General features: G+C 39.4%; 1 protein-coding gene across 3 annotated transcripts in view; it reads right to left on the reverse strand.

The window, feature by feature from the left end:
- Positions 1-24703, reverse strand: part of DKK2 (dickkopf WNT signaling pathway inhibitor 2) — a 41937-nt gene that overhangs the window by 3956 nt on the left and 13278 nt on the right. For all 3 annotated transcript variants that reach the window (XR_006167828.1, XR_006167827.1, XM_042812841.1), the window contains exons 2-3: positions 1777-1927; positions 431-580 (exon numbers count right to left, since the gene is read on the reverse strand). Coding sequence is in view for 1 of the 3 variants with exons in the window: in XM_042812841.1 (XP_042668775.1) it covers positions 431-580; positions 1777-1927 (301 nt within the window). In the remaining 2 variants the exon portion in view is untranslated. The remainder of the gene's footprint in view (positions 1-430; positions 581-1776; positions 1928-24703) is intronic.

Here is a 24703-nt window from a genome sequence, read left to right on the forward strand (position 1 = left end):
ACATTTCCATCTGTGGCTTTTTTGAAGGACATAAACACAAGAAAAGAGATGAATTAGGAAGGTTGGGAGGTTCAGAAAAGTAACTGTTAAGAACTGCCAGAAGACTTAGTAAAGAGAAATTCAGCTACAGGTTTGTAGACAAAATGACAAATGCATAATGACATTACTCTTACAAGAGGAGGATGTGCACAATCTTGTTCAACTGAAAAGTGAATTTTCATTCCCCTCTAACACAGGGAAGAAAGCAGATGCTATTTCAATCAGAGGAAAGTGGTGGTCAGTATTACCTCGCTTTTAGAATTGTGCTCTGAATTCTCTTAATAGAGATTCACAACCTCTGAAATTACTATGTATTGCTGGTGTGTGCTGCTGTATTTAAATAGCATAATGTTACTGATATCAGAATGGTGAAGTGCAAATGTGATCTTACCTTTAATGTGTGACAGCTTGGACTGCGCCCTCCCTAAGTTTTGCCATCCCAAATCCTTGCTAGCATAATGACTGTTCTTCTTGTTGCGTGGCCCCTCTAGTGCCGGGATGTGAGGTGTGAGGATGTTTTCAGTTACTGGTACACAAATACCTGCGAGGAAAAGTCAGTCAGTTGTAGATTTCAGCAAGAGGAGAAGCTGAGGAACATACTTGGGCCAGGATCAGTATTGAGACCGTTAAAGTGAGGGGGATGTTGGGCTCAGCTTCGGTGACTTTTGGCTCTGTCACTGATCCCTAGCCTGTCTTCACTACAGCTGCACTTCACTCCCTATCGCAGAATCTTGCAGTCTGACCTCCTGAAGACTGTCTTGGAGACATCTCCTCAGGTCTCAGGAAAAGAGTATGGGAATGTAAATAGTACAATTACAACAGAAACCCCAAGAGGGAGTAACTCAGGGATTCACTGGGTCTATTTTGCTTCCTTAAGGATATGGGCTCTTTGCAGATTTCCAGAGGATTGAGCAACACGGAAAGTAGTGCTGGAAAAATGCTCTGATTTCTTTGTCTGTGGCTTTGTCATTTGGGGGGCTTCTCTACAACAAAAGAGGAAAAAGTCTAGTAATAAGGAGGCCTTAATCATAAAAATACTATTAAAGAAAGTGGAGAAAAGTTTTAAAGATAGATACATTAAAAAACAATTAATTGCTAATGGCGTAGAGGAAATGATAACAATGACTTCAGGTATGGGTCTGTTTCAGGGAGAGGAGGAAGGCAAAAGAAGCAGGGGAGACTGAACAGCCTCTAGCATGGCACAGCTCTTGGATTCTGGCTCACAACGCACTGTCTGTTGGAGCCGATTCTCCTTTCCCTTCTCTCCTCTCCTTCCCTCTCCTTCCAAGCCTAGCACCATCCAGTTCTACATTAATATGACAGCCACGAATCCGGTCACTCTAATTTTACTCTCACGTAGCTGATATTTCTACTTGGCTAGTTCGGCACCAAATTGCCCTTGTCCAACAACACAATGGATAGATAACTTTTATACAGACTGATTAGACTGGTTACTTATGCAGTTTTGAAAATAAGATCTTAGTGTTTTTTATAAACAGAAGAAAAAGATCATTCAACAACTTTTCTAAGCCAAAGAAAAATGGGGAGGACAAGTGGAGCTTATAGCGTATGTTATTTTCAATATCTGAAGGGATTTTATCTTGGTTTAGAAAAGGAAATGCAGTCACAAGGAAAAATACCTCTGCTGAGAACACTCGGAAAATCTATTTTCAGTAGAACTGTCAAAATGCTGTTGGTTTTTTTTTTTTGAGGGAAAACAAGAAATGAGTGACGTACCGTTGTTGCAGCGATTCCCTGGGCAGCACATGCCATCTCTGTGGCACCGTTTCTTCTTCCTCCGGCACAACATGCACGCAGATGATGCTTGATGAGGACTGTGACAGTACCGCCCAACTTCACATTCCTTGTCATTGGTGCAAGGATAGATCTGGAGGATAAAATGAGAAGTTTGCAGTGACACAGCATATATACTGTGTGCAGTATAAGACATGCACATAGTACATTAAAAAAAAAAAGTTGAAGAAACATAGAAACATACAGGTGAGTTACCATTCACTAAGCTAAGAGATGCAGTTATCTTTACAGCAGTCTTGTCCTTGGGCTCTAGCTGCTGGTGGAGCTGGATCACTGCCTCAAGAATGACAAAACTACAACCCATTCCTTTTGTGGTTTCATCTTTTCTTGTCTTAAATATATGCTGTCACAACAGAACTTATATTTTTGTGTGTTTCAGGATACGTGGGTCTCTCATTCATAGACAAGAGTATAAAATTCCACAATGAAGGGAAACAGAGCCAGAGAGTGTCTCCTCTCAGTCACTGAAAGAACACTCTGCAACAGGTAACTTTTACATTTAGATCAGAACTCCAAGGAGGCATTTTTCTTTGACAAGTGCCAAATGGGATAAGAAATTCACATTCTCACAGTGAAGATAGAATTATAAAGGTTGGTAAAGACCAACCACCAGCCCATCACCACCATGCCACTAAACCATGTCTCTCAGTGTCACATCTCCTTGTACACCTTCCAGGGACAGTGACTCCACCACCTCTCTGGGCAGCCTGTGCCAATATCTCGCCACTCTTTTGAGATGAAATTTTTCTTGATATTTAACCTGGACCTCCCTTGGCACAACTTAAAGCCATTACCAAGTTGTGCCAGCCTATGAATTTTGAGGCAGTCCACATCTTCTCCAGACCGGTGCAAGCTTCTTCACGATTGTACCATTCCACTCCAACCCGTACCATTCAGACTCTTTGGAAGTGAACAACCATCTCTAATCAGCATTTAGCTTTGATAGCCTTTACTTCATTTAAGTACATACTATTCTCCTTAAGCTTACCAACTGCTGAACAACATCCCTAATATATATTTCACAGACTATGTTATACAACACAAAATCTCTTAGACATATAATTGCCTGAAAGCACAGACACAGACAAACCAACGTTATCCTGTAGAAAAATTGACTGATTCCTAAAAAGAAGATATGAAGGCACTGTATTCTCCCATTAAGAAGAGAAAGGTCAGTAAGTATTCCTACAAAAGAAGAAAACGTGATGCTTGAAAGAGACATAACGACACCACCATTTTCCAGGATCCCTTTTGCTGAATCCCAAGCAGCTTCAACTGCACTCACTGTCTGCATCTAATTTTAATTAATTAACTAATTAAAAAAAATTAAATTAAATTTATTTATTTGAAAATTAATTTAATGGGCATTTTAATTAATTTTAATTAATTAAAATTAAATTAAATTTTATTTATTTATTTAAAATTAATTAAAATTTTATAGATCTTTTTAATTAAAAATTAAAAATTAATTAAAATTAATTAAATTAATTAATTAAAAGTCTTTAATTAAAATGCCCAATCATAGATCTCTTTCCATTTCTCAAAATTATCCTTGAGGAAATTTCTTTAGATAAAAAGATGAGAATGAGGCATTTTCTGGAAAATGTTTACACCTCCTCAGCTGATTTTCTCCAGCATTTTAAACGAATCAAAGTGTTGCTTTTGCTGTTTTCAAAATGACTACTGCAATTATGTATTCAACACAAACAAAAATCTCAATTTTCAATGTAGAATGATTACTTTAAAAATATTTTTTAATCAAGTCTTGATTATACTGCTCTCAGAAAAGAAAAACTTGGACGATGTTGAGAATTTGCTATGAAAAATTGTTCTTTTAGATGGAGGACAGCCTGTTTCTCTGTCTTTCTGCTATTCTCTTGAAAACTGTAGAAGAAACAAGAGGTCAGACAAAAACACTAGTGCCTTTAGCTGGGAAGAACCATGCCGTTTTCCATATGATTTCATTAATTGTCTTCTTTTTCAAAATTTATTTTACAGTAACTAAAGAGCTGGCTGGTTATTTCCAGAGTGCTGCTGTTCCATTACTTCTGCCCTATGAATATATGCATCTTTGGAGAATGAATAGAGAGCACAGCTGTTTGAAGAACTTGACGTATGTAAAAGGCTTTCTCCCTTAACAGTAAGTATTTCCTCTCAAGTTCATCTTCATTCATCAAAGAAGGTCAAATCTTTTCGCTAGGAGCAGTGGTAAGAGACAAATGCAAATGCTCACCTTTGTGGTACTCAAGGTATAACTGGATTTCCTTGTTCTAGGAAACCAGACCTAGATAAAGTGCTCTCCCTTCAACCTTATTGGTCCTTTTCCTCATTTTTCCCAGCAAGAAATAATTAATCCTAATGAATAATTACAATATAGTTTAATCAGAACCCTACTAAACTAAATAACAGAAAATTCAGAAAAATTTTGTATGGATCTGTGCATGGCTTTACTGAGTTTGGAAAATATTAACACTGCTAGCAGAGGAAAATGCAAATAAAAAACAGATGAACAAGCTGTAACCTGGAGATGAAGGCATTTTATATCCTTGTCTGTCATCAAGACCTTCATAACCGCATCTTTTTTCCAATATGGGCATGTGGCATACACCTGCAACTTGTCAGCAAGAAACCTACTTGCAGTTTTCTTTGGTTCCTCAAATAGCTTTTTTAAAAAAAGCTGATCCTAAATGGTGCTAATGAATATCTTGCACACCATATCTACTGTCTGTTTTACTTTTGGCTGTTAGGCTGAGTGACATTTAAATGATACACCTAATTGCTAGATCTCAACTCAATCTTTAGGAATGGTAGAAGTTACATAAGACGCTTTAAAAATTGCTGAGATAAGAGACACAACTCCTCCTCAAGTGTAACTCTCGAGCCCTGGCCTAAGCAAAGATGACATTTCTGAAATTAAAAAGTAATCCAAAACATTTACCTACCCAAGGGAAATGACTGCAGCATACCCACAAATTGTCTTGTGTTACACGTAGCTTGGACAAAACTGTCAAGTCTCTTCAAAACTCTAAACAACCAGCTGCCAGCCAGCTCCATGAAAAACCTTCTTGCAAATTGCCTGATGCCATCAATTGCCTTGATCTTTCTTCCAAAACCACCATCTATTTGATATCCTAGTTATCAGTCACGGGGAGCTTTAAATAAAAGTGCCTACACAGCCTTGTCTCCTAATCAGTAGACATTCATTAGAAATAACTCATGCCTTCTGCAATACAATTAATCCATCTCTACAGTATTCACTGAAATACAGAAAACAAAATATAGTACCTAGTCTTGGCTAACAGCAGGGAAAACATGTTCATATTTGTCTCGTTGTCAGAAGTAGTTGAGCATCTTTGTATAAATAAATATATATATTTTAAAATACAGGAACAAGAAAGTATATTTGTAGAAAAGCATATACTAACAGTTGTTCATGGACAACTCAAGGTTTTCAGTTTCCTACCTCAGAGCCTAAAACACAGTCTTTACATTGAGAGAATAGCAGAGAACATTTCCTATACGCAATGCAAAGACCCAAATCAGTCCCAGATGGAGAGGGAAAAAGCAAGCTGTAAACCAGCTCTACTTCCCCAGCAATGATAACTAATTCTACAAGGCACTTCATCCTTTCACATTCTTCAGCTATACATATCATTTTCGGGTCGTAAATCTCTATTCACTAAACATGGCTTTGATATTATGGGAAACCAGATGAAACTGAGATAAAATATGCAGCACTCCCTGAAGCTGCATTTAAGCAATCTTATTTGTTTTTTTAGCCCAGATTACAGGCAGTCATGTTGTTGTAGCATGGTATAACCTACGTTTGCCAGTGATATTCACATTTTCAGATTGTTTACTCTGATGAAGAGCATTGAAGAAGACACTTTCTCCTCAGTCATTCCAATTAGTTTTGTATTCTTCTATAGAAGACAGATACTGAAATGGTGCTGCTCTTTCTGAGCCAAGGTGTCCACTCTACATCTATTGACCAAAGCTAACCTTTGCCAGCTAGGTTTAAGCAGCACACAAACATACATCTTTTCTCTTTAACAAAGAGGGAATATGAAACTCCGTTTTTGTCCTTCCTGAATTTACACTCTAAAGCGCAAAAGCACACTATGGAACTATAGAAAATGATGCAGATAATAGAAGGAAAAAACTGTTTTGTTTCGTTTTTTCCAATCCTTCCAGGACTACGACTAAGGCACTTATTTTTTTTGCATTAAATTCACAGTGAGGTTGAGGAAAGGAGTGACTGTCTAGCTTTCATATCCACCTAATGCCATTCCTTTCTTTTGCAGAGTGTACAGAAGTGAGGTTTATTTTTACCTTTGCCTTCTCCTTTTGCCAGAGATCTAATATAGCACCTTTTCTCAGCTAACTGGCAATGAGGCTTTCTTGATAGTTTTCCTGGAGCCATTTACTCTCTTGCAATGTGGTCACCCTGAACCACAGAGTTTCACCACAAGCTCAAATAGCACGAGTGCTGGAACCATTGTGCTGTGGAGTCAATCAGCCCCAGTCTCTCTGTCTGGCACTACAAAACATAATGCAGAAGCACAAGGGAGGAAGACAGATGCTGTAATGTGCTGAAGGGTGAGTGAATAGTCTGATGGCAAGCACTTTACTGAGCTGTGGGAGATAAGGGTTTGAATTTCAGCTTGGCCTCCAGTATATATCTGAAAACAGTATTCCCAGCCAGCGCCTTAGTCACCAGGCTCTCATTTGCTCGTATTATGAGATCTCATTTGTTTTCATGCTAAAGCTACTCCACACTGTACTATCAAGATATGTCAGAAGAAAACAGGAAGAGCAACTGGCATTTTCACCTAAGCTGTGTCATCACTTATCCAGCACAAGTAGTCCTAAACACCGCTGGCTTCAGATCTACCTCCAACACTGAGAATAGCTGTGCCTAAAAAAGTGATACAGTAGAACAGATATCGCTACAGACTTGCCCAGAAGCACCTCACTTTTTGCTTGTGTTTTAAATATCATAAAGTCCACATGCAGAGTCAGTCCTGACAGATGATCACGGCTACTACCGCTTCCAGCAGAAGCAGCAGCAAGGAGGTTACTCAGTACTCTTTTTCTATGGATGATGAGCAGCACTCGAGAAGTCTCACAAAAGGAAGGGGCTACAAGGGAAGTGGTGGAGTCACCACCCCTGGAGGTATTCTAGAGACATGCGGTTATGGTGCATAGCCTTGGTAGTGTGAGGTTGGACTTGATCTTGAAGGTCGTTTCCAACCTAAATGATTCTATGAACCATACGAATGATAAGACAGCTGTGCTTACTGTACTGAACACCTGGTCAGCTTCTCTGTCTAACAGTTGTCAAGTGCTGGTTACTAAGAGCTGTGCTAAAGAACAGAAGAAAAGCCTGTACAGCTGGAAAGTAAGAGCACTACGAATCTACCAGGTCAACCCTTCATTGCATACACAGTTGTCAAAAGGGTAGCAGCTATTGCAAAGTAGAGACAGAGGGCACCAGGAAAGGGACACACAGATTATCCTTGGAATAGCCTTGATTCCTAGGTATCAGCATATTAGAAATCAAATTTAGGCAACTACTCACAGGCTTGTACATCCCTTGTGACCCCCTAGTTACTAATACCCCGTGCAAATATCTATACCAGTAGGTTAGGCAGTCACATCCATAAATGCCTTTTTCTGCTGTTAAAAATAAATAATCTGTTTTTAGCTCACCTAGATTCACACACCATGAGACAACTGAACTGGTACTGCAACTTGGTCTATTACTCACTTTTCCTAATGAAGACAAGGTTGTTTTCCCTATTTGCATTATTTTTATAAAATTTAAAATAATGACTGTAAAGTGAGTGGAAGCCAACCTCTCTGCAGCCAGCATGCTAGCTGGTTGATCACAACTGGCCTGAGCTATAGAGGGGAGAACAACGTTTCCTCCCTCCAGCTACGAGATGAACAATAGAGCTTGTTGGTCATAGTCTCAGGACTAAGCACATTGCTTAATATCCCACAGCCATCAGGCATGATGTAGCAACCAACTGGCTCAATCCTAGTGATCACCTCTGCCCTGCCCAAAGCAGGACAAGGAGAAGAACTCTCCTTCTGATCAAGGACTTTGTCCCTCAAGAGTCAACACATGAAATAGCCACAGGGGTGCTGGGTCTGCTTTTGCTTTTCTCTCTCTTTGAAGAATTAGTTAATCCAAAGCTTTAACGAAATAGCCTACAGTCAAGAGCATTTACAAAGAATGCAATTTGTTGAATGACTCACTGGTTAGACCTGATCCTGAGTGGGGATCTCAACATCATTTTGTCTTTTACCAGATTTACATTGATGGAACAGATGCACACACCACATGTGGCCTGTAGAGCTAGATAAATATGTCACACGTAGGATTGTTCCCAAAAGCCAATTTAGAGGAGGAGTGAAGATTCTACCTGTGAAAATCAGTGAGAGGACCTAATAGGATCTCACAGGACACAAACCTTTGCAACAATGGAAATAAGAACACTTCACTCAAAACCACATAAATTGGATAAAGAAAAATGGAAGAAAAAAATAACTAACAAAGAAAACTCTCTTCTCCTATAGCCTTTTTTTTCTCCTGCAAGACAACTGAACTGCTTTCTCAAACATATTCAGACAATCCATGTCTAACTGACAAACTTCGCTCCTCTTTCTCCTAGCTGTGAAGCGAGCATTTAAATTAAGATGCGGATGGGAAATGATTGTCATTTAGTACTATTTTGTTTTTAATCCCACATGACAAAAGAGCTTATCAGCAGCCATCTGGAGAAGTACAGTTTTCCCACAGCACTGCTGATGTTGCTATTTTCTATTCTTAGCTCTACACAAGCATAGATGATAGTGAGGGATCTCACTGTGCACAAGCATATTGCCGCAGTTAATTTATCCCATGGAGGAAATCACGCTGTGCTCTCAGACAGCTCCAGACATGGATCCTGACTCAGACTGATCTCACCAGAAACTCTCAACTCCCTGTGACTGCTAGGGCACAGATTGTTCCTGAAAGTAAAACTCTCTGTAGTTGCAATGGAACAAATTTACTCTGTTGAGCTGCCATGATAAGCTTAACAATTCAGTTTTTCTTACCAAGCCTCTTTCTTGTTAAAACAATAAACATCTCTGACCCATTTCTCTGCCAGAGCTAAAGAGAGAAAAGCACCATCTGCTGCTGCTAGATTAAGCACAGGCACTTTCTTTTAGCAATAACTTATTTTTAACTCTTCAACTTAAAACACTGCTGTTATGAGGTCTGATTCACAGACTGACATAGTGCTACATCATGCATGTGTATGCTGCAGCTTCCAAAGATCATTCCTTCCAACTGTGTGGCTAATGGCCCTAGAAGCCTGCATTATTAAGACAATAAATATTCATGTTTGAAAGTAATACTCGATCTACTTCTAGACCACCAGGGGAAGAACATGCAGTAGTCCAGCTCTCATGATGTGCTAGAGCCAAAGAAAACTCAGATCTTAACAACCCTAAAACAAACCTCAGCGAGGTCTCTCTGAACAGGCAAGGCTGCAGGACTCACGTGGGTCCTGGCTCAGGCTTTCCTCAATCTCATCAAAACGTCGTGGAAAACAACCTCCTGTTCTGCAAGCATGGAATGAGCTGTATTTTCAAGTAACTTAAAGGCAAGCACACTATACCCAAAATGTATTCGTATGTATGTTTTTATGATACAGAACAACATAAAACTAACATATAGTTAGCATATACTATATCTATGTATCATAGTTCCCAATGCAGCACAGCTACGGGTCTTCCTGTTCTATCACACCTTTAAGAAAATTATCGACCTCAGAATCATATTGGTGTCACTTTACTGAATCATCCCATTTCAAAGAAAACATATTGCATTTCCCCTGCACTGCGCACACTGCATACATGTGCTCAAGTTTTCCCTCCTTCTCATGTTTCATGACCTTGGGATTACCTAGCAGCGCTTCCATCTCAACATTTGGAGAGACCAGGAGCATCCTATGTGCAAACACGATTCTTGATTGGTACCTTACAAAAGACATGATTAAAAGAAGGTTCAAAAGTTTGGGGTCAGTTTGACTCCCCATTTTACGGGCATTGTCACTGCATGATTCGTACTGCCTAGCAAACGACCAGCAGTAGTGTTACAGCAGAGAGCATCAAAACAACGTTAGGTAATCTTTGAAGCCAACAATGTAGTGATAAATCAGTGTGACAGGAAAACTCTAGATCTTGATTTTATGTCATTTTTGAATGCATCACCAAAGATTGCTTGAAGAATAAAGGTTTGTTAACACACGCTTTGTTCTATGTCCAGCCTTTTCAGCAGACTGTTCTTGGCCTTTTATCTCTGCCTTTTCCCCACCCCTTTTCTGATGATTTTGCTTTTTAGTTTTGTCTCTAATTGGCTATTTATCATCTGTTTCAGAGTAGGATTCTTCAGGCTTTTTGATCAGTATGTTTACTGCTATGGATGAACAGTGGGTTGCCAAAAAGAGCTTTCCCTCTGAATCTATTAATTCTAGAAGTATGGGTTATTTTATCCAGACATATTACCAGATGGAAACAGCAAGCTGATCCTCCAGCACAGAAAGCACCAGGCATTAAACTACAGGTAGATATTCAGATATTGTGGTTGGGAGTAGAATAACATTGCTGGAACTGGCAGCAAGTTGCTGTTTTTGAACACCTGGGTCTGGATGTCCCCAGGTCATGATGCACTTTCAAGGTGGAGCTTTTGCTGGGAATCATCTCTGTGCAAGCATACGTTCAGCGAGAAAGATGAGATTTTACCTTCTACAGAACTGCTACTGAGGAAATGAACTTCCTTTGCTTTTAAACTTTCACAAAGTCTAGAAAAAGAGGGAAACCCTGTCATATTGAAATCAGTGCAAAAATTCCATTTGTCTGCTTTAAAGTCTGGAGACAGAATGCTTCCAAGTTAGGAGCATTTGTGCAATGCCTGCAGTCCTCATCCTGGAAATTATTCATAGGTATTCCTTGCAGAATACACTTTACATTGCAGAACGCACAGCATTTAAGACACCAGTTTTCAAAATGCAGTTTCTCTAGTCCTCCTATTTATAAGGACAGCTCTGAAGAAAACATGAGTTCATGTCAGCTGGAGAGACAGCCAGATGCTGAATGTCTGAGAGGGATGAACCGCAGTCTCCACTTCAGCAGACTGCTGACTGCAATCTGACATTGATACTGAATGTCAGCATTATTAATCCTCTCCCTGATGGTCGTTTATGTGGGAACACCTGGCTCATATGCCTTTCTTTCTATCCCAGTTCTTTCTCTACACATCAAAAACCACTGTCATCTGAGATTCAAAACACCTCTGCTCTGTCTCTTCCTACTCTACATGAAACCCTCTGCAGTGTGATAGTTGTGACCACTCTTTTGGAGGGGGAGGGGTAGAATGAGAGGGACCAAGCCAAGCATCTCCAACTCCAAAGCAACTACGAAGAATGGAAATCAGGCATCAAAGCAAGCTAGCCCAGCTTTAATATCAACACAGACTATGCACCGGATCCCATTCTTCTCAGTGCAACTGCAGGAAAACACACACTATGAGAGCCACAGCTCCTCACCCTGGCCTGCTGCAGCAGCAGTTGTGCATGTACAGGGGGCCAGCAGTGCCCATGCACAGTGGGACCACCTGCAATGGAGCAGCTGCCCTGAGGAAGGGCTTGGACACAGAACCCTGCAGCTCAGGCAACGTCTGTCTGTGGTTGGACATGCTCTGTTGCCTGTTTGACTGACTTCTCAGCTACAGTAAAAGCAAAAATTGTAATATGAGACTATTAAGGCAAATTATCACACTCTACTCAGAGGAGGACAGAGACAGCAGAAAAGGAAAGGACCCTGACAGACAGTGTCATTAAAAAGTCATCGTGCTCTTATTATATGATTAACTTAGAGCTGCCGACCCAACTTCAGCCTGTGGTAAAAAGCTTAGCAATCAAGGTTTCAACACTATTTACCATTTTTTTTCCTGTTTTTTTAAAACGCTCCTAGCTAATTTTGCACAAACAAGAAAACATGAACAACACAGCAAGGCAAGAATAACTTGTGAGTAAAACCAGATGAACACTAACATATTTACATAGTGTAATGACTTCACTATTAATTCAAACAAACCCAGGCCCCAATTCTCAGAAGACAGAGCTGAGCACATGCGGTCCAGGAGGCAAGAACAGGGTGGCTCAGACTGCACTGATGTCTGCAGCCCCTGAGCGAGTAGGGGCTGCTCAAAGTTTCAGTCTACAATAGCCACTGAGGGACCATCTTTCATTCCAGACATCGTACTCTGGCTACACCCTCTTCTTGCTCGCAGATTAACTATATATAGATCAGATCTGGTCCCCATCCTCAGAATAAGCTGATTCTGCAGCAAAGAATTCTATTTATCCTCCTCCCTGCTACATTTTACTGTACCTTCTGAAAATACATCTTTTCAAGCACACTTTTCTGGTCTGAAAATAATATTCTTTATGTGGAGCTATGGAATCTCTTCCTTGTTCCTAGATGTCTTGGAATTTAATCAACAAAGTCATTAAAAAGCTTAATCCCCTGTGCTTGGCACAACATCAGTCTGAGAACAGTCTCTCTGTAACAGCCTTTGGAATAAATATCCATGCAAGATTTGTTTTTTCCTTATACTGGTCACCCGCACTTTACAGTGGGTGGCCTTTCATTTATCCCATTACTGTACTTCCACTTCTGAAGCTAAGCCAGACACAGCAACCTGATACTACTTTTTTTGTTCATGCAACTCTATTGTAATGAAAAGTTCCACATATAACTGATAATTCTTAGGAAAGCCAAAGTAACAGGAATCATGGTTAAATTGCACTACCTTCTTGACAGCTTTTATTCTGAAGGATCTGGGTTTTCCAGGAGAACACTTTGTTGGCAAGCATTTCTCACATTTAGATGCCCCAGAAGGCAAACATAGTCAGCCCATTCCTGAATACCTCTGGTTGGTTTTGTTTGCATGACAGCGCTGCCCAGAGGCAGAGTGTAGATGCTGTGCCTCCCTGTGATTGTGTGGTCAGTTTTTTAACTGCTACTCTACTTGATGAGAGTTGGTTTTGTTTGCTATTTTTTCCCCTTTTTCTTTTACACAGATAGAAAGAGAATAGAGGAAGTTAAATGACTTTGCTATGCCAAGCCCACATAAGAAGTCCACATTACACAGGCAACTGTTTTTCAGCCACTGTGCAGTTAACAGTAAGATTATTTTCCTTTTTCTGAACTTGTACCCTTCCTTTCAGATGCACCAAATATAAGCGACTCCGTGCCTTTGACAATTATCCTCTTTACATAGGGTACGATACAGATCAGGACAACCACCCAGTCAAATATGAAAAAATACATTCCTACTTTCAGGTCTCACTCATGAAGTATACTGTATATAAATAAATTGATTACCTGAAGCATATTTTACAGTTGAACATACTCAGCCTATTCAACAGCTGCCATACATTTCTTAGAGCACAGCTTTCCTTAAGTTCTACTCTGAAAGCAACTGTTGACCATGTGACTATGACAAAGGAAGATTTCCCCATTTACTTTGTTAGTGTTTGTTAATAGATTTAAAGGAGATATGATTTATTGTTTTCCTTGTATTTTGCATGCAATCCCAGATGAAGAAGAGGGAAGAGGGAATAAGAAGATTTAATTGATAGGTGAAAATATTTATGTCTAGGTCCAGAGTTATTCATCTAGCAGCAATGAAGCTATTCAAGTGCTCAATGTTCTTTTTTGTTTCTGCCTGTAAGAAAACGAATATTTGCAATAGCTTACTATACACAGAGCATGATTTACCTCTTAAGCAATGGATTATTGTTACATTGCAAGGAGGCAGAAAAGCAGACCAGACCGATGTGAACGAAAGGTATTTCATTGCTAAAAAGTAATGAAGTAATGCTAGATGGCTTTTCTCATTTACAAGAAAGGTATTTTTCTATATAAAGCAATTCCTTTTCATTTTCCTGCTCTTCAAGCTCTCCAGGAGACAGGGCTGTACAAAATGCATTGCACATGGTACTGGTGGGACCACACATCTCCATGGCAAGGTGCCCTTTGAACCACGTTCTGGAATTATGCTCTGAAGAGCCCTCAGGCTCAAGGATTTCTCTCCACTTGCACTAAGCCTGCACTTACACTGATGGACTGCACACCTCTGAGGAAAGAGCAAAACCCACTAGGCAGCTCTCCATATTTGCAAGATTCTCAATTCATCTCAACGTTTACAAGTCCTATGAAAAACAAAACAAGAACAAAAAAAAAACCCACCGAAATTCAGACATTGCAACCTCTCGTGTAGACCACTCAGTTCTGAAACAGGAACAATTCCTATTGGCTTTAGATATTTTCCCAAGAAGGAAAACAAGGCCATAGTTCTAACATAACAGAGCATCACCGTTAAAATGTTACAGCATCTTCTAAATCAGTTGCTGCTGCAACATAGCATTTTGAATCCTGTCCAGATGAGAAAGAGTAGAAAGTTCTCTCCCTAGAAAAACTGAAATGGTATTTTCATTGCTATTCGTAGTAACAGTGGCAACAAATTTATCAGCTTCTACTGCATCCTGCTTTACAGGTGCTAATTCTCCTTTGGAGTGCAGATGCTTAAACTAACAAAGGCAGGAATAACTCCCTTCGTCCCAGGGGAGCTGAAGACTGCTGCAGAATCCCATTTCCCGCAGTGGGAAGCTGCTGCTCTGAACTCTCCTGTAAATCACTTTCCAGCACCTGGTCTATCTGGGGCCTTGCTGAAGTTATGCTGTTGCAAATTTGCATGCATACTGTCATAATGCATTGCAAGCTCTGGTTTTATTCCTGAAAACCTGCTCTTGGTCCCTTTGGTGCACCTTTCTCATTTTAATCAACAGAACCTCATTTAAACATGACATTTTCAGAACGCTGCTGAGCGACAAGACAGTGTTCCTCCTTAAAGGGCTGGCAGTCAAAATACATACTGTGAAAAGACATGCTTTGTCCCTAAAGGAAAAACATCTTCATCGTTATAATTCATAGAATCACAGAATCGCTTGGGTTGGAAGGGACCTTAAAGACCATCTAGTCCGAACTCCTGCCAAGGGCTGTGTGCCCCCTACCAGATCCTGCTGCCATCCAGCCTGGCCTTGAGTGACTCCAGGGATGGTGCATCCATGGCTTCTCGATGGAGCCTCTCTGGCTGTGGCCTCATGGTGAAGAATTTCTTCTTTGTATCTAATCTAAACTAGATATTCCTTGTCCCATCATTACATTTCCTGGTAATTTAGATGATGTACCAAAGTTGTTATTTGAGGGTGTCAAGTTCTAGCTGAGCTAAAAACAATAGGCATAAAGACATACGAATTGATATTTACCAATTACTTAAAACTTAACCTAACTTGTAGATAGTACATAGTGTACTTACTAAGATTTGATATAATTTAAATAAGTTTGTCTAGGTTTATTCAGTGGAAAAGATCTCTTTTTCAAGTAAACCAATGCAAACATGCTGAGGCCTACAGATTGAATTTGTAAAAGAGCATCACAGTCCCTGTTATCAGCGTAGACACAGGGAGAAGTCCCTCAGTAAATCCTACAATACAAGTACTGATCATCAGTTAGGCTTCTGTGTACTGTAAAACATTAACTGAATATGCAAATACTACTACATTGCTTTTATGACATTTTTCTAGAAAATTTTTAGAGAAAATAAATGCTCTTCTCCAAAACATTCCTGTCCAAATATTTTCATATTTTCTCCCAGTTAATATTGACAAGATTAACCATGCTTGATCATGAGATTTGGAGAAATAAAGGAAGAAAATCACACTAATGCAGTTAGACCACTTTTCCTTAGAAACAGAACAAAGTCTGTCTACACACACCTTCAAAGTCATTGAACTCAATATTTCTCTTCCAATTTTTCAAGATCTAGTAACAAAAAATTGCAAAATGAAGTGGAAATGGAGACACTCATAAATATCAGCATTAGCAGCAGTGCTACAATCAATTATACCAAGAAAACCCAGCAGTTTGTAGACTAATGGCCAGAAGGGACTGCGTGCTAGGAGCAAACTAAAGAAAAGAGATCCCCTGATGCCTCTTTGAGCTACCTACACAAACCTTTGCTAACCTTCTTTCCTTGTTTCTTTTCAGTGCCAGCTTCTTTTTACTCAGGGCTAAGCCACAGTTGTTTACCATATACCAAAAGATTCAAGTTAATTATCTTAAAGTCTCCAAGTCAAAGTACATATGGTTTTGAAATGAGAGTCTGTCTTAGGCCTGTCTTTCATGTAAATACACACACACACTCAGCTGAATGGAAAATGCCTGCATGTTACAGATTTGCCAAGGAACGTGCAGTAGTACCCTTATCATTCTTATCGGGTGTAACTCAAGAAAGGCTTTTGAAAAGTTCAAAAGAAAAGCAGCAAACTGTTGTTTTAATGAGGCTCCATTAGGCAGAACTCTGTTCATGACTCTCCCAGATCATTGTTTTCATTAGCACGCTACATGAATAACTGCAAAGCTATTTGTACAGCACTGGTTGCTCGGGTGCAGACTCCCGCTCTGAGAGGGCTGTCTTTTAGATGTGCAATCCAATGCTACTATTATCTCCTATGGAAAAAAACCCAACACACTGGTGCAGAAACCTGCAGAATGGCAGTTTTGTGGCTGGCCAACAAAGGGTCTTTCCCAGCCAAAATCTGACAATGCCTTCAAAAAGTCAATTTTGTACTTCCAGTACAAAACTCTTGCAAAGCTTAAAGAACCTACTTTTATAGGCTAACCAAGCTTATAAATATTTAAGTCATTAAACACATTTGCAACTCTAAAAATATTTTTAAAACCATTACTGCATTCAGAAATAGCAGCTGTACAGCACTCCATAAATCTACTCTCTTTTCTGCATGCTTTGAGCAAAATCTTTTTCAATTTCAGAGTTAAGATCTCAGTTCAGTACTTGTAGAACAAACACATCTGAGAGAATAAAGCCCACTACTTTTTGATCCCAAGCCTTTCTTCATACGTAATTACAGCTAAGATTTAGATTGCTCTGTGCAGCCACAAAACTTACTCTAGCCCAAAACTCCCACATTCCCTCAATTATGGCTCTGAATATCTGGCTCCTGGTGGGAAGACAGAAAATACCTTCAGATCTGTAAGTCAAGCCCAGCTGAGAAAGGTGCTGGTTCGCTTTGCCTTCTGCTTTCAGCTCTTCCTTTACTACCGAATTTGAAGAGAGGAAGGGAATCTTGTTTCCAAAAGTCGGAAACTAACAACACTTCAGGCAACAAATGTTACTTCCAAAAGCTCCACCACTTTTTAACATTAAATTGAAACATTACCCAAGAGTTTAGAACTGAGAGGTTGATGCAAACTCTGAGAAGAGAATCACCAAAAAACACAAGAAAGAAACAACTTTTAACAAACGAATAAAGAATCTTCTTTTCTATAAAAGCCTCAAGAATAGCCCATTAGCAAAAGGGCAAACTACAATAAAAAGTGCTAAGAATGAGATTTGGGTGCTCTTCAGAGAGTGGTTGACATCCATAACCAACACTTTCTTCTAGAAAATCCTATTTAACACACATCGGGATATCACAGGTTCTGCCAGGCTATCATGCTACCACATTCAGGATTTCAAGCTTTTGTGCTTGAAAAAGCGTACCATCTATCCTATGTGCACATGCTAAAGCATGAATGCAGCTAACTGATGATTTCTTTTTTAAAATGTCTTCACATCTCTGAATCTATATGAGCATATAGTGGAGAGATAACATGGTGGATCACACTGCTGTATGATGAGTAACAACAAAATGCCACAAAGAACACATAATTTGCAAGTATCTTTATAGCAACATCATTTGTACTTGTAATTTCTTTCAACAGTTTCAGACTAGACCTGTGTTGTCCTAAGCAGACTAGGAATAGGGACTCCAGTGTAAATGCCAGAAGGGTTCAAAATTAGCTTTGTAGTGGATTTACAAAGAATGAAGTCCAAAGCCTTTTAGGATATGTCAAGAAACAAAATTGAAAACACAGCTATTCCAACAAAGGATCTGTATGTACTTACATACCAGATATTGGCATACTTGCCATGTAAGAATTGGGTTTGGTTAACATAGTTAGGAAACTCTTCATTTAAATTTTATTTGTATCTCTCTTTTGAAAGGAGCTTACTATTTTCTTTTTTCTTTTATGGGCCACCACATTACATGCAACCAAATGTACCTATTTAGTGAAAATGGGTTCCATTAGTATGTAATCTTATCCTTGCATTGTTTTCTTCTGAAGGAAAATAATGGGGAACAGGTGGTGATGCTTAGTATCAGGCTCCTGTTTCTAGAATTACAATCTACTGGGAGCCACCAGCAATCTCTGAGAGCTGTCATAAGCACTCAGGAACTAGTAAGATCCAGAGCACACTCAATACATTAAAGCGTCTTTTTGAAAATTTAAGTAGGTGTGACAGGAGAAAACTGGCTGACTGGCACAAGGATCCTAACGTGTCCCTGCAAAGGGTCACAATTTCCTTCTGCATCCCACAATAAATAACTCAACCTGGCCTCCATTTCCACAGCAGAAATTAGACATTTTAAAAATTCAAATAGGTACCACATGCACTATAAACCTTTCTGGTTTAGCATTCAAATGGAACTGCATTCATGTTGATGGAAAATATGGGATTTAGATTCTCCTGAAAGAATATTAAAAAGCTGTTCCTTTACACATATTTATCCCCCCTCAATGTCACAAAAATAGCTGTGTCGATACGTATCTCCTTGATTTAGTTTGAAAACCAACTGATGTCACACTGCACAAATAGGTTTACCCAGTGGGTCTCAATACCACATGACAAATGGACATTTCTTTCAAATAATTCCATTTGACCAACCACTACATTTTCCAATGCATTCTTTAGAGTCAGAAATAACACAACAGCATCACTGAGAAGGAGCTAAACAAGCAAACTAGCATTTAAAGCCATTCTTTAAAATTTGGCATCAAAGCTGAGGAGACAACATACATTTGGCATGGCACATTCCAGGCCCACAGAGCTTTCAAAAAGCACTTACTGAAGGCTGTCTGGTATCCCTGACTGTTCTGTACCACATCTGCCAAGATACACACTTGCATGAGGAAATAGTTTATGCAGGTTTGGTCAGTGGCATTGTAGTTTGGGAACAACAGAAATTAAAGGAAGATAAAATTATTTGCAGGGCCAGATTTTCTGTTTTTGGAAATTGGCAGTCACCCACTGATTTCCACAGGCAGATGTCAAGTTACACCTAGTAGTCATATTGTATTTCTTGCATAGATATAGAACGGCAACGTTACATTATGATTACTACAGTTATTTATTTTGGAATGCCTTAATCAACGTCAAAGCAGTTCCTGCACATTGAGGTCAGTAGAATTTGGTCTAATTTCAGCAGATTTGGGGCTGGAGCATAGGTATATTTAGCCCTCTTCGGTCTCACCTCAGTTAACTTTCCTCTAAAATAGAAGGCAGCACGACAAGCTTCAATTCTACAGAAATCACATCCCCTTTCAACAGTGCTCAGCAAATTCCTTTACTGAACCTGATTTTCCTCAAAGGCTTAATGCAAGGAGAATCCCCTTTTTCTCAGAGGACATTCCATAAGAAAATGACAAGGTGCCTGTTGCTTTGAAGACACTACATCAGGGAAGCTGCCTTACAGAAGCCGGACAATCTTAGTCCACAAACCCAGGAGAGATGGCAAAAGACGAAAGTGTTAGGAAGAGGATGGCAAATGCATTTATTCCCTTTTTTGCATCACACTAACAACATTTTTTTATCCTTAAAATGTGCTTTTAGGATGAGTAGCAACTTTTTTGTTTTGTTTTTAAGGAACAATGGGTTTGCAAAAGAAGTCTCAGTCTTAATTAGTTTCTCTACTTGAAATCAGGTTAGAGGTGTAAGGGATTACGTTAAAATGTCTCATCAGATCTATTCAGAATCAGCAGAGTTCTTAATTTTCTTAATACAGTAACCATTTCCCCACACTGATGACTCCAGCTAACCTGCATCCAGATACAGTAATGGAAATCCCTTTGGGCTTTTTGCAGCACCATTAAAGTTCTCAACTAGAAGACAATCACAGAATTATTATTACCAGTGATGACTGAACCATCAAAATTTCACAGCTTTATCCTAGGGAAGGGTTCATCTCTAGCAGATGAAATCATCTTCTTACTCATCTTGTGAAATGACTAAATTTAAACTTTGAGAAATGACACACGCAGAAGTTGATTGATGCCATTTTTCAAGAAACTTGATTCAGAATCACTCCAAACATCTAACTACTCTTCTACAGGCATATAGAAAAAGTTGCTGTGCTTTTACCAGTAATAAGAATGAATACTGACTTTTTTTTTTTTTGTGCAGGGACTAAATGCCTGATTTTCATGAGTCTCATTTGGTGCTCAGCTTTTGTTACCTTCAATGGATAATGTCTTTACCATCTTTCTTCAAAGAACAGAAATCTTCATTTTCAAAACCATACGTTGCCAAATGCATCTCTCATAAACTGTATCACTCTGAACTAGCCGGGGAAGGGTACGTACACAGGAATATACATATTACATGAGGGATGGAGTTCATGGTACTGTGATGTCAACAGTTTGCTGATAAACTCATTACTTTTGCCAGATTGCATTTCTCCATAAGCAGAACACGAGTACTTCATGGCAACACACTTTGTAGACAAACTGCATTGCCCTACATTTGACACAGTCGTTCACCCCTCTCAGTTTGTAAAATCTGGATCCAATTTTCAAATGAAAGATCACTTCACTGAACATTTATTTTTACTGTGGAATTACTTTACCAATGTTTGGCGAATAGGCCCTTTTCAACCTTGGAGGTTATTTATTTAGATTTTTTTCTCTTCAAAACGTTGGTGGAAAATGTTTGCTCGAGGGGCACCACATGCTTCTGATCTGATGGCTGACTGACTTCTGCTGCCTAAAAAGCACCTTGTCAGCAAGTACAAGTAGAGACGGAAGGTTAAATGGTTGATACATATCAAAATGAACCGGGAATCACAGCCCCAGCTTCAAAAGCCTGTCAGATAAATTGAGCTGCAGTCTAATTTGGAGTCCTGGGAACTTAGATTCCTGTATGCTAAGGAGTTTGCAGAAACAAACTACAACACTGCCAAGAGATAGATAAGGAAGAACTAAACACTCCAATGCGAAAGCTGAGAAGGATGAACCCAACGACAGCCTGCTAATAAAAGAGCAAATATAGGTTCCCAAAGCTAATATTTCTCCTAGCTGCAATAAATCGCAATGAAGGAGAAAGTTTCTTAGAATCTTAGAATTCTTAGGTAAAAAAGAAGGGGAAGTGAAGCAGTCTCAATGAAATCTTGCTGTTTCCATTACATTTTTTTTCTGTTTCTACTTAACAATTAACTGCACTCACTCAAGTTTTGAAGCTTCCAGCAACACTGGAACCGAAATATTTTTTTTTTAAACATTAGAGTTCCGAAACTAGATGTGTTAGATATGTACCTCTAAAAACAATTATTTTCAAGGTAAGTTTAGGAAAACTACTGTATATTTGACAATATCATTTTCAACCACTGTGCTTCCTACTGGATTTTTTGACAAATAACATCATTCTGTATTAATTTCATCTGTGTCCTTCCTCCCTGAAAACACTCTGTAAATTATGTAAATTGTCATCTAAGTCATCATCCTCCGAATGTTTTGAGTTTCTAAAAGTATGTATTTATCTCAGAAAAGAGCATTTCTACACACTGGGGAAATTCAGGTGGCTTTTTTTCTTAAGCAAAGAAACGTCACTGCAAAAAGAAAACAATCTCCAAAACTCCAAATCTGTGTTACTCTCACCAGTGCATTTCCAACAGCAATAGCAATGCTGTGGTGACAAGACGCAAGTAGCAAACCACTATTTTGATTATGAAATTATGCACATCTGTATTGCTTTGGGTTGCTGACATTGCACCAGGTAGAGGGGACTCGGGACCTTCTCTATTTGCGAGCCCTTCCTTATAGAGGAGATATAGAGGCTATCAGATGCCCAGTACCAATACAACTTTTTCCTTGAATTTCTTTGTATGATATCTGCCCGCACTCTCTTTAACAACAATTCTTTGTTTTAAATATATCATCTTACAATATCCCTACCCTGAAGGAAAAATGTAGAGGTTTGGACTTATTTTTGAAAATGCTTGAGTCGAGAAGTGCCATAGACAATGGACTAGAACAGTGAATCAGTTCAGTTGGAAAAGACTCGATCATCAAATCCAACCATCCACAAAACACTACAAGTCCACTGCTAAAACATGTCCCTAAACACCACATTCACATGTCTCATAAATGCCTTCAGGGATGGGGGACTCCACCACCTCTGCCGGCAGCCTGTTCCAAACCCTTACCATGAAGAAAATATTCCCAGCATCCAATCTAAGCTTCCCTGGGAGCAACTGGAGTCCACTGCCTCGTGTGCTCTCACTAGTTACCTGAGAGAAGAGACCAACACCCACCTCAGTGCAACCTCTTTTCAGGTAGTTGAAGGGATCGATGGGGTCTCTCCTGAGCCCCAGTTCCTTCAGGTGCTCCTCATAAGTATTGTTTTCTAGATATCTATGACCGCTAGGTAAGCGGGCAGATTTTCAAAAGCCAAAAAAAAAAAAAAGGTGTTAAAATCTGAGATTTTTACAAGCAGCCAAACACAGGATAGCAAGTTGCTTCTAACTCTGCTTTAAAGAAGGGAGCTGACTGGACTTGGTTGCAGCTATCTGAATACACATACCATCTGTGCCACAAACGTTAAAGGACCCATAACGTCAATCATGAGTCACAGGAGATCACATCTTGCTCTCAAGTACAGCAGAGAGGCAGTGACTCTGCCAGTCTACTTATTAAGTGTGGGTGGTGGGAACTGTGTTTGAAGAAGCAAGTATTTTAAACACATGTATTAACCATGACTCTTGACTGGTTGGGAGCTTGCAGCTGGAAGAGGAGATCAAAAGAGTTTTCCGGTGCATTTTTGTTGTTGCTGTTTGTTTTGTTTTTAATACTAACAATTCATTAAACTGGAGCTGGTAACAGGAGACTGCATCTGGGGGGAGTGGCAGAGGAAACAGTATTTTCAGGCTATGTGAATTCCCACTTTTCCCTGATGTGGAGGGCATCCCTGTCTTCAAACATCCCCACAAAACTACAATATGTATTTATGAAGTTTCTATAAACTATGAAGATACTCCCTACCTATAATAATAATTTAAGAGAAAAGCAAAAAAGCACTTCAGTAAGTAACAAAGGAAAGCCATTCCCAACCCAGAACCTTCAGTCTCAGTGGTAAATGGCACGAAAATGAGAATCCTTTTTGCAAATGTTTACTTCCCTCAGCTGACCAAATGGTAGCAAAATTGTTTGAAAAGTTTACCCCCACTTATGTGTGCTACATACTTTGTAAATCTGTCCTAAGCCTTTGTCTATTTCTTCTTTTTTTTTCCCATTTCCTTTTCATTAAGTCATGTTTTCCATTCACTGCAGTGATCTCACTGGAATATTTAACGTCTAGTCCAGAAGTCTCCCTGAATGAAAAACCCACTCTGAAGTCCATGGGATTATTCACCCCGATTTCAATGGGCACTGTCCTGGACCTCAAGCTCAGCACAGCATTTCCCCCACTAATATCTATGTATGCATCACAACCGAGGTAAACAAGGCAACATGAATGCCTACATCAAACCACATATGCTTGTGCTACTTGATTAACCTGGTAACAAGCTGCATTATTTATGACACTGATAAGATACGAATTGATGATAGTGATTTATGATGTTGATAATAAATTCCTGATAATTTGCCACTGTGTTTAGTACCTACCAGTGCAATTTCTCTTCCCTGCATTTGTCTCACTTCTGTTTGAACAGTTCCATATGGCTCCCACAGCATCATGGGGCAATGAGCTGTATCATGTGAAATAGCAGTTCAGGCTGTCTGAAAATTGCACACTGTCTGCTCTTGGTTCTTTTAGGAAAAGAATGAGGGATTGCTCCCCACTCACCTTTTCTATACCATTCTTCTTCTCCCATGGGAATCTCTTTCCCAAACTGTGTGATGCATTCCATTTGATTTCTTCTGTGTCAAAGCAGTTCTGCTCTGAACACTCCCACATCTTTCCCTTCCAATCCCATCTTCCTTATATCCTTTTTACAGAAATGCACAGTTACTCACGATGAGCAATACGTTTAACTTAAAAGTAGTACAAAATGACCTTTTTTGTTCTCAGCTCCTGATGTTCTGCTTGGATTTTTTTTTCTTTTCCTGTCTCCCTTTGCTGCTGCTTTGTGATACCTACAGTGAGTCTACTTAAGAAGTTATCACTATGTGTGCCTAACTATTGTCACGTTATCCATACATATTACTTTATACCTACAGAAAGGGAATTTTACCCGTGGTTTTATGTCCCAGATGCTCAGCATACTGAATTTTACTGCAACCTTTTGTGGTCCATTTCAGTTCTTATCGTTCTGGATACATTTCATTAAAAACTTATGTGCCTCACTAATTCTGCTTTCCAGATAAATTTCCAATATGTTGAACAGCATCAGACTCCAATGATTTGTATGAAACTCCACTTACATCCTCCCTGCATCACAAAAACTGGCCATTTAGACCTGCTTATTTTTTTTCTGTCCCCTTATTTCTTATTAGATATTCTAATCTACTGTGAAAGGGGTTATCCCTTGGCAATTCAGTTTCTTTAAAGCTTTTATACTTAAGCTGGAGCTCTGTTCACACATGTATTAGAAGAGCAGTGGCAAAC

The sequence above is a fragment of the Centrocercus urophasianus genome, unplaced genomic scaffold, assembly GCF_019232065.1.
Source record: "Centrocercus urophasianus isolate 14NV4802_14NV808 unplaced genomic scaffold, USGS_Curo_1.0 seq_13, whole genome shotgun sequence".
NCBI lineage: Eukaryota > Metazoa > Chordata > Aves > Galliformes > Phasianidae > Centrocercus > Centrocercus urophasianus.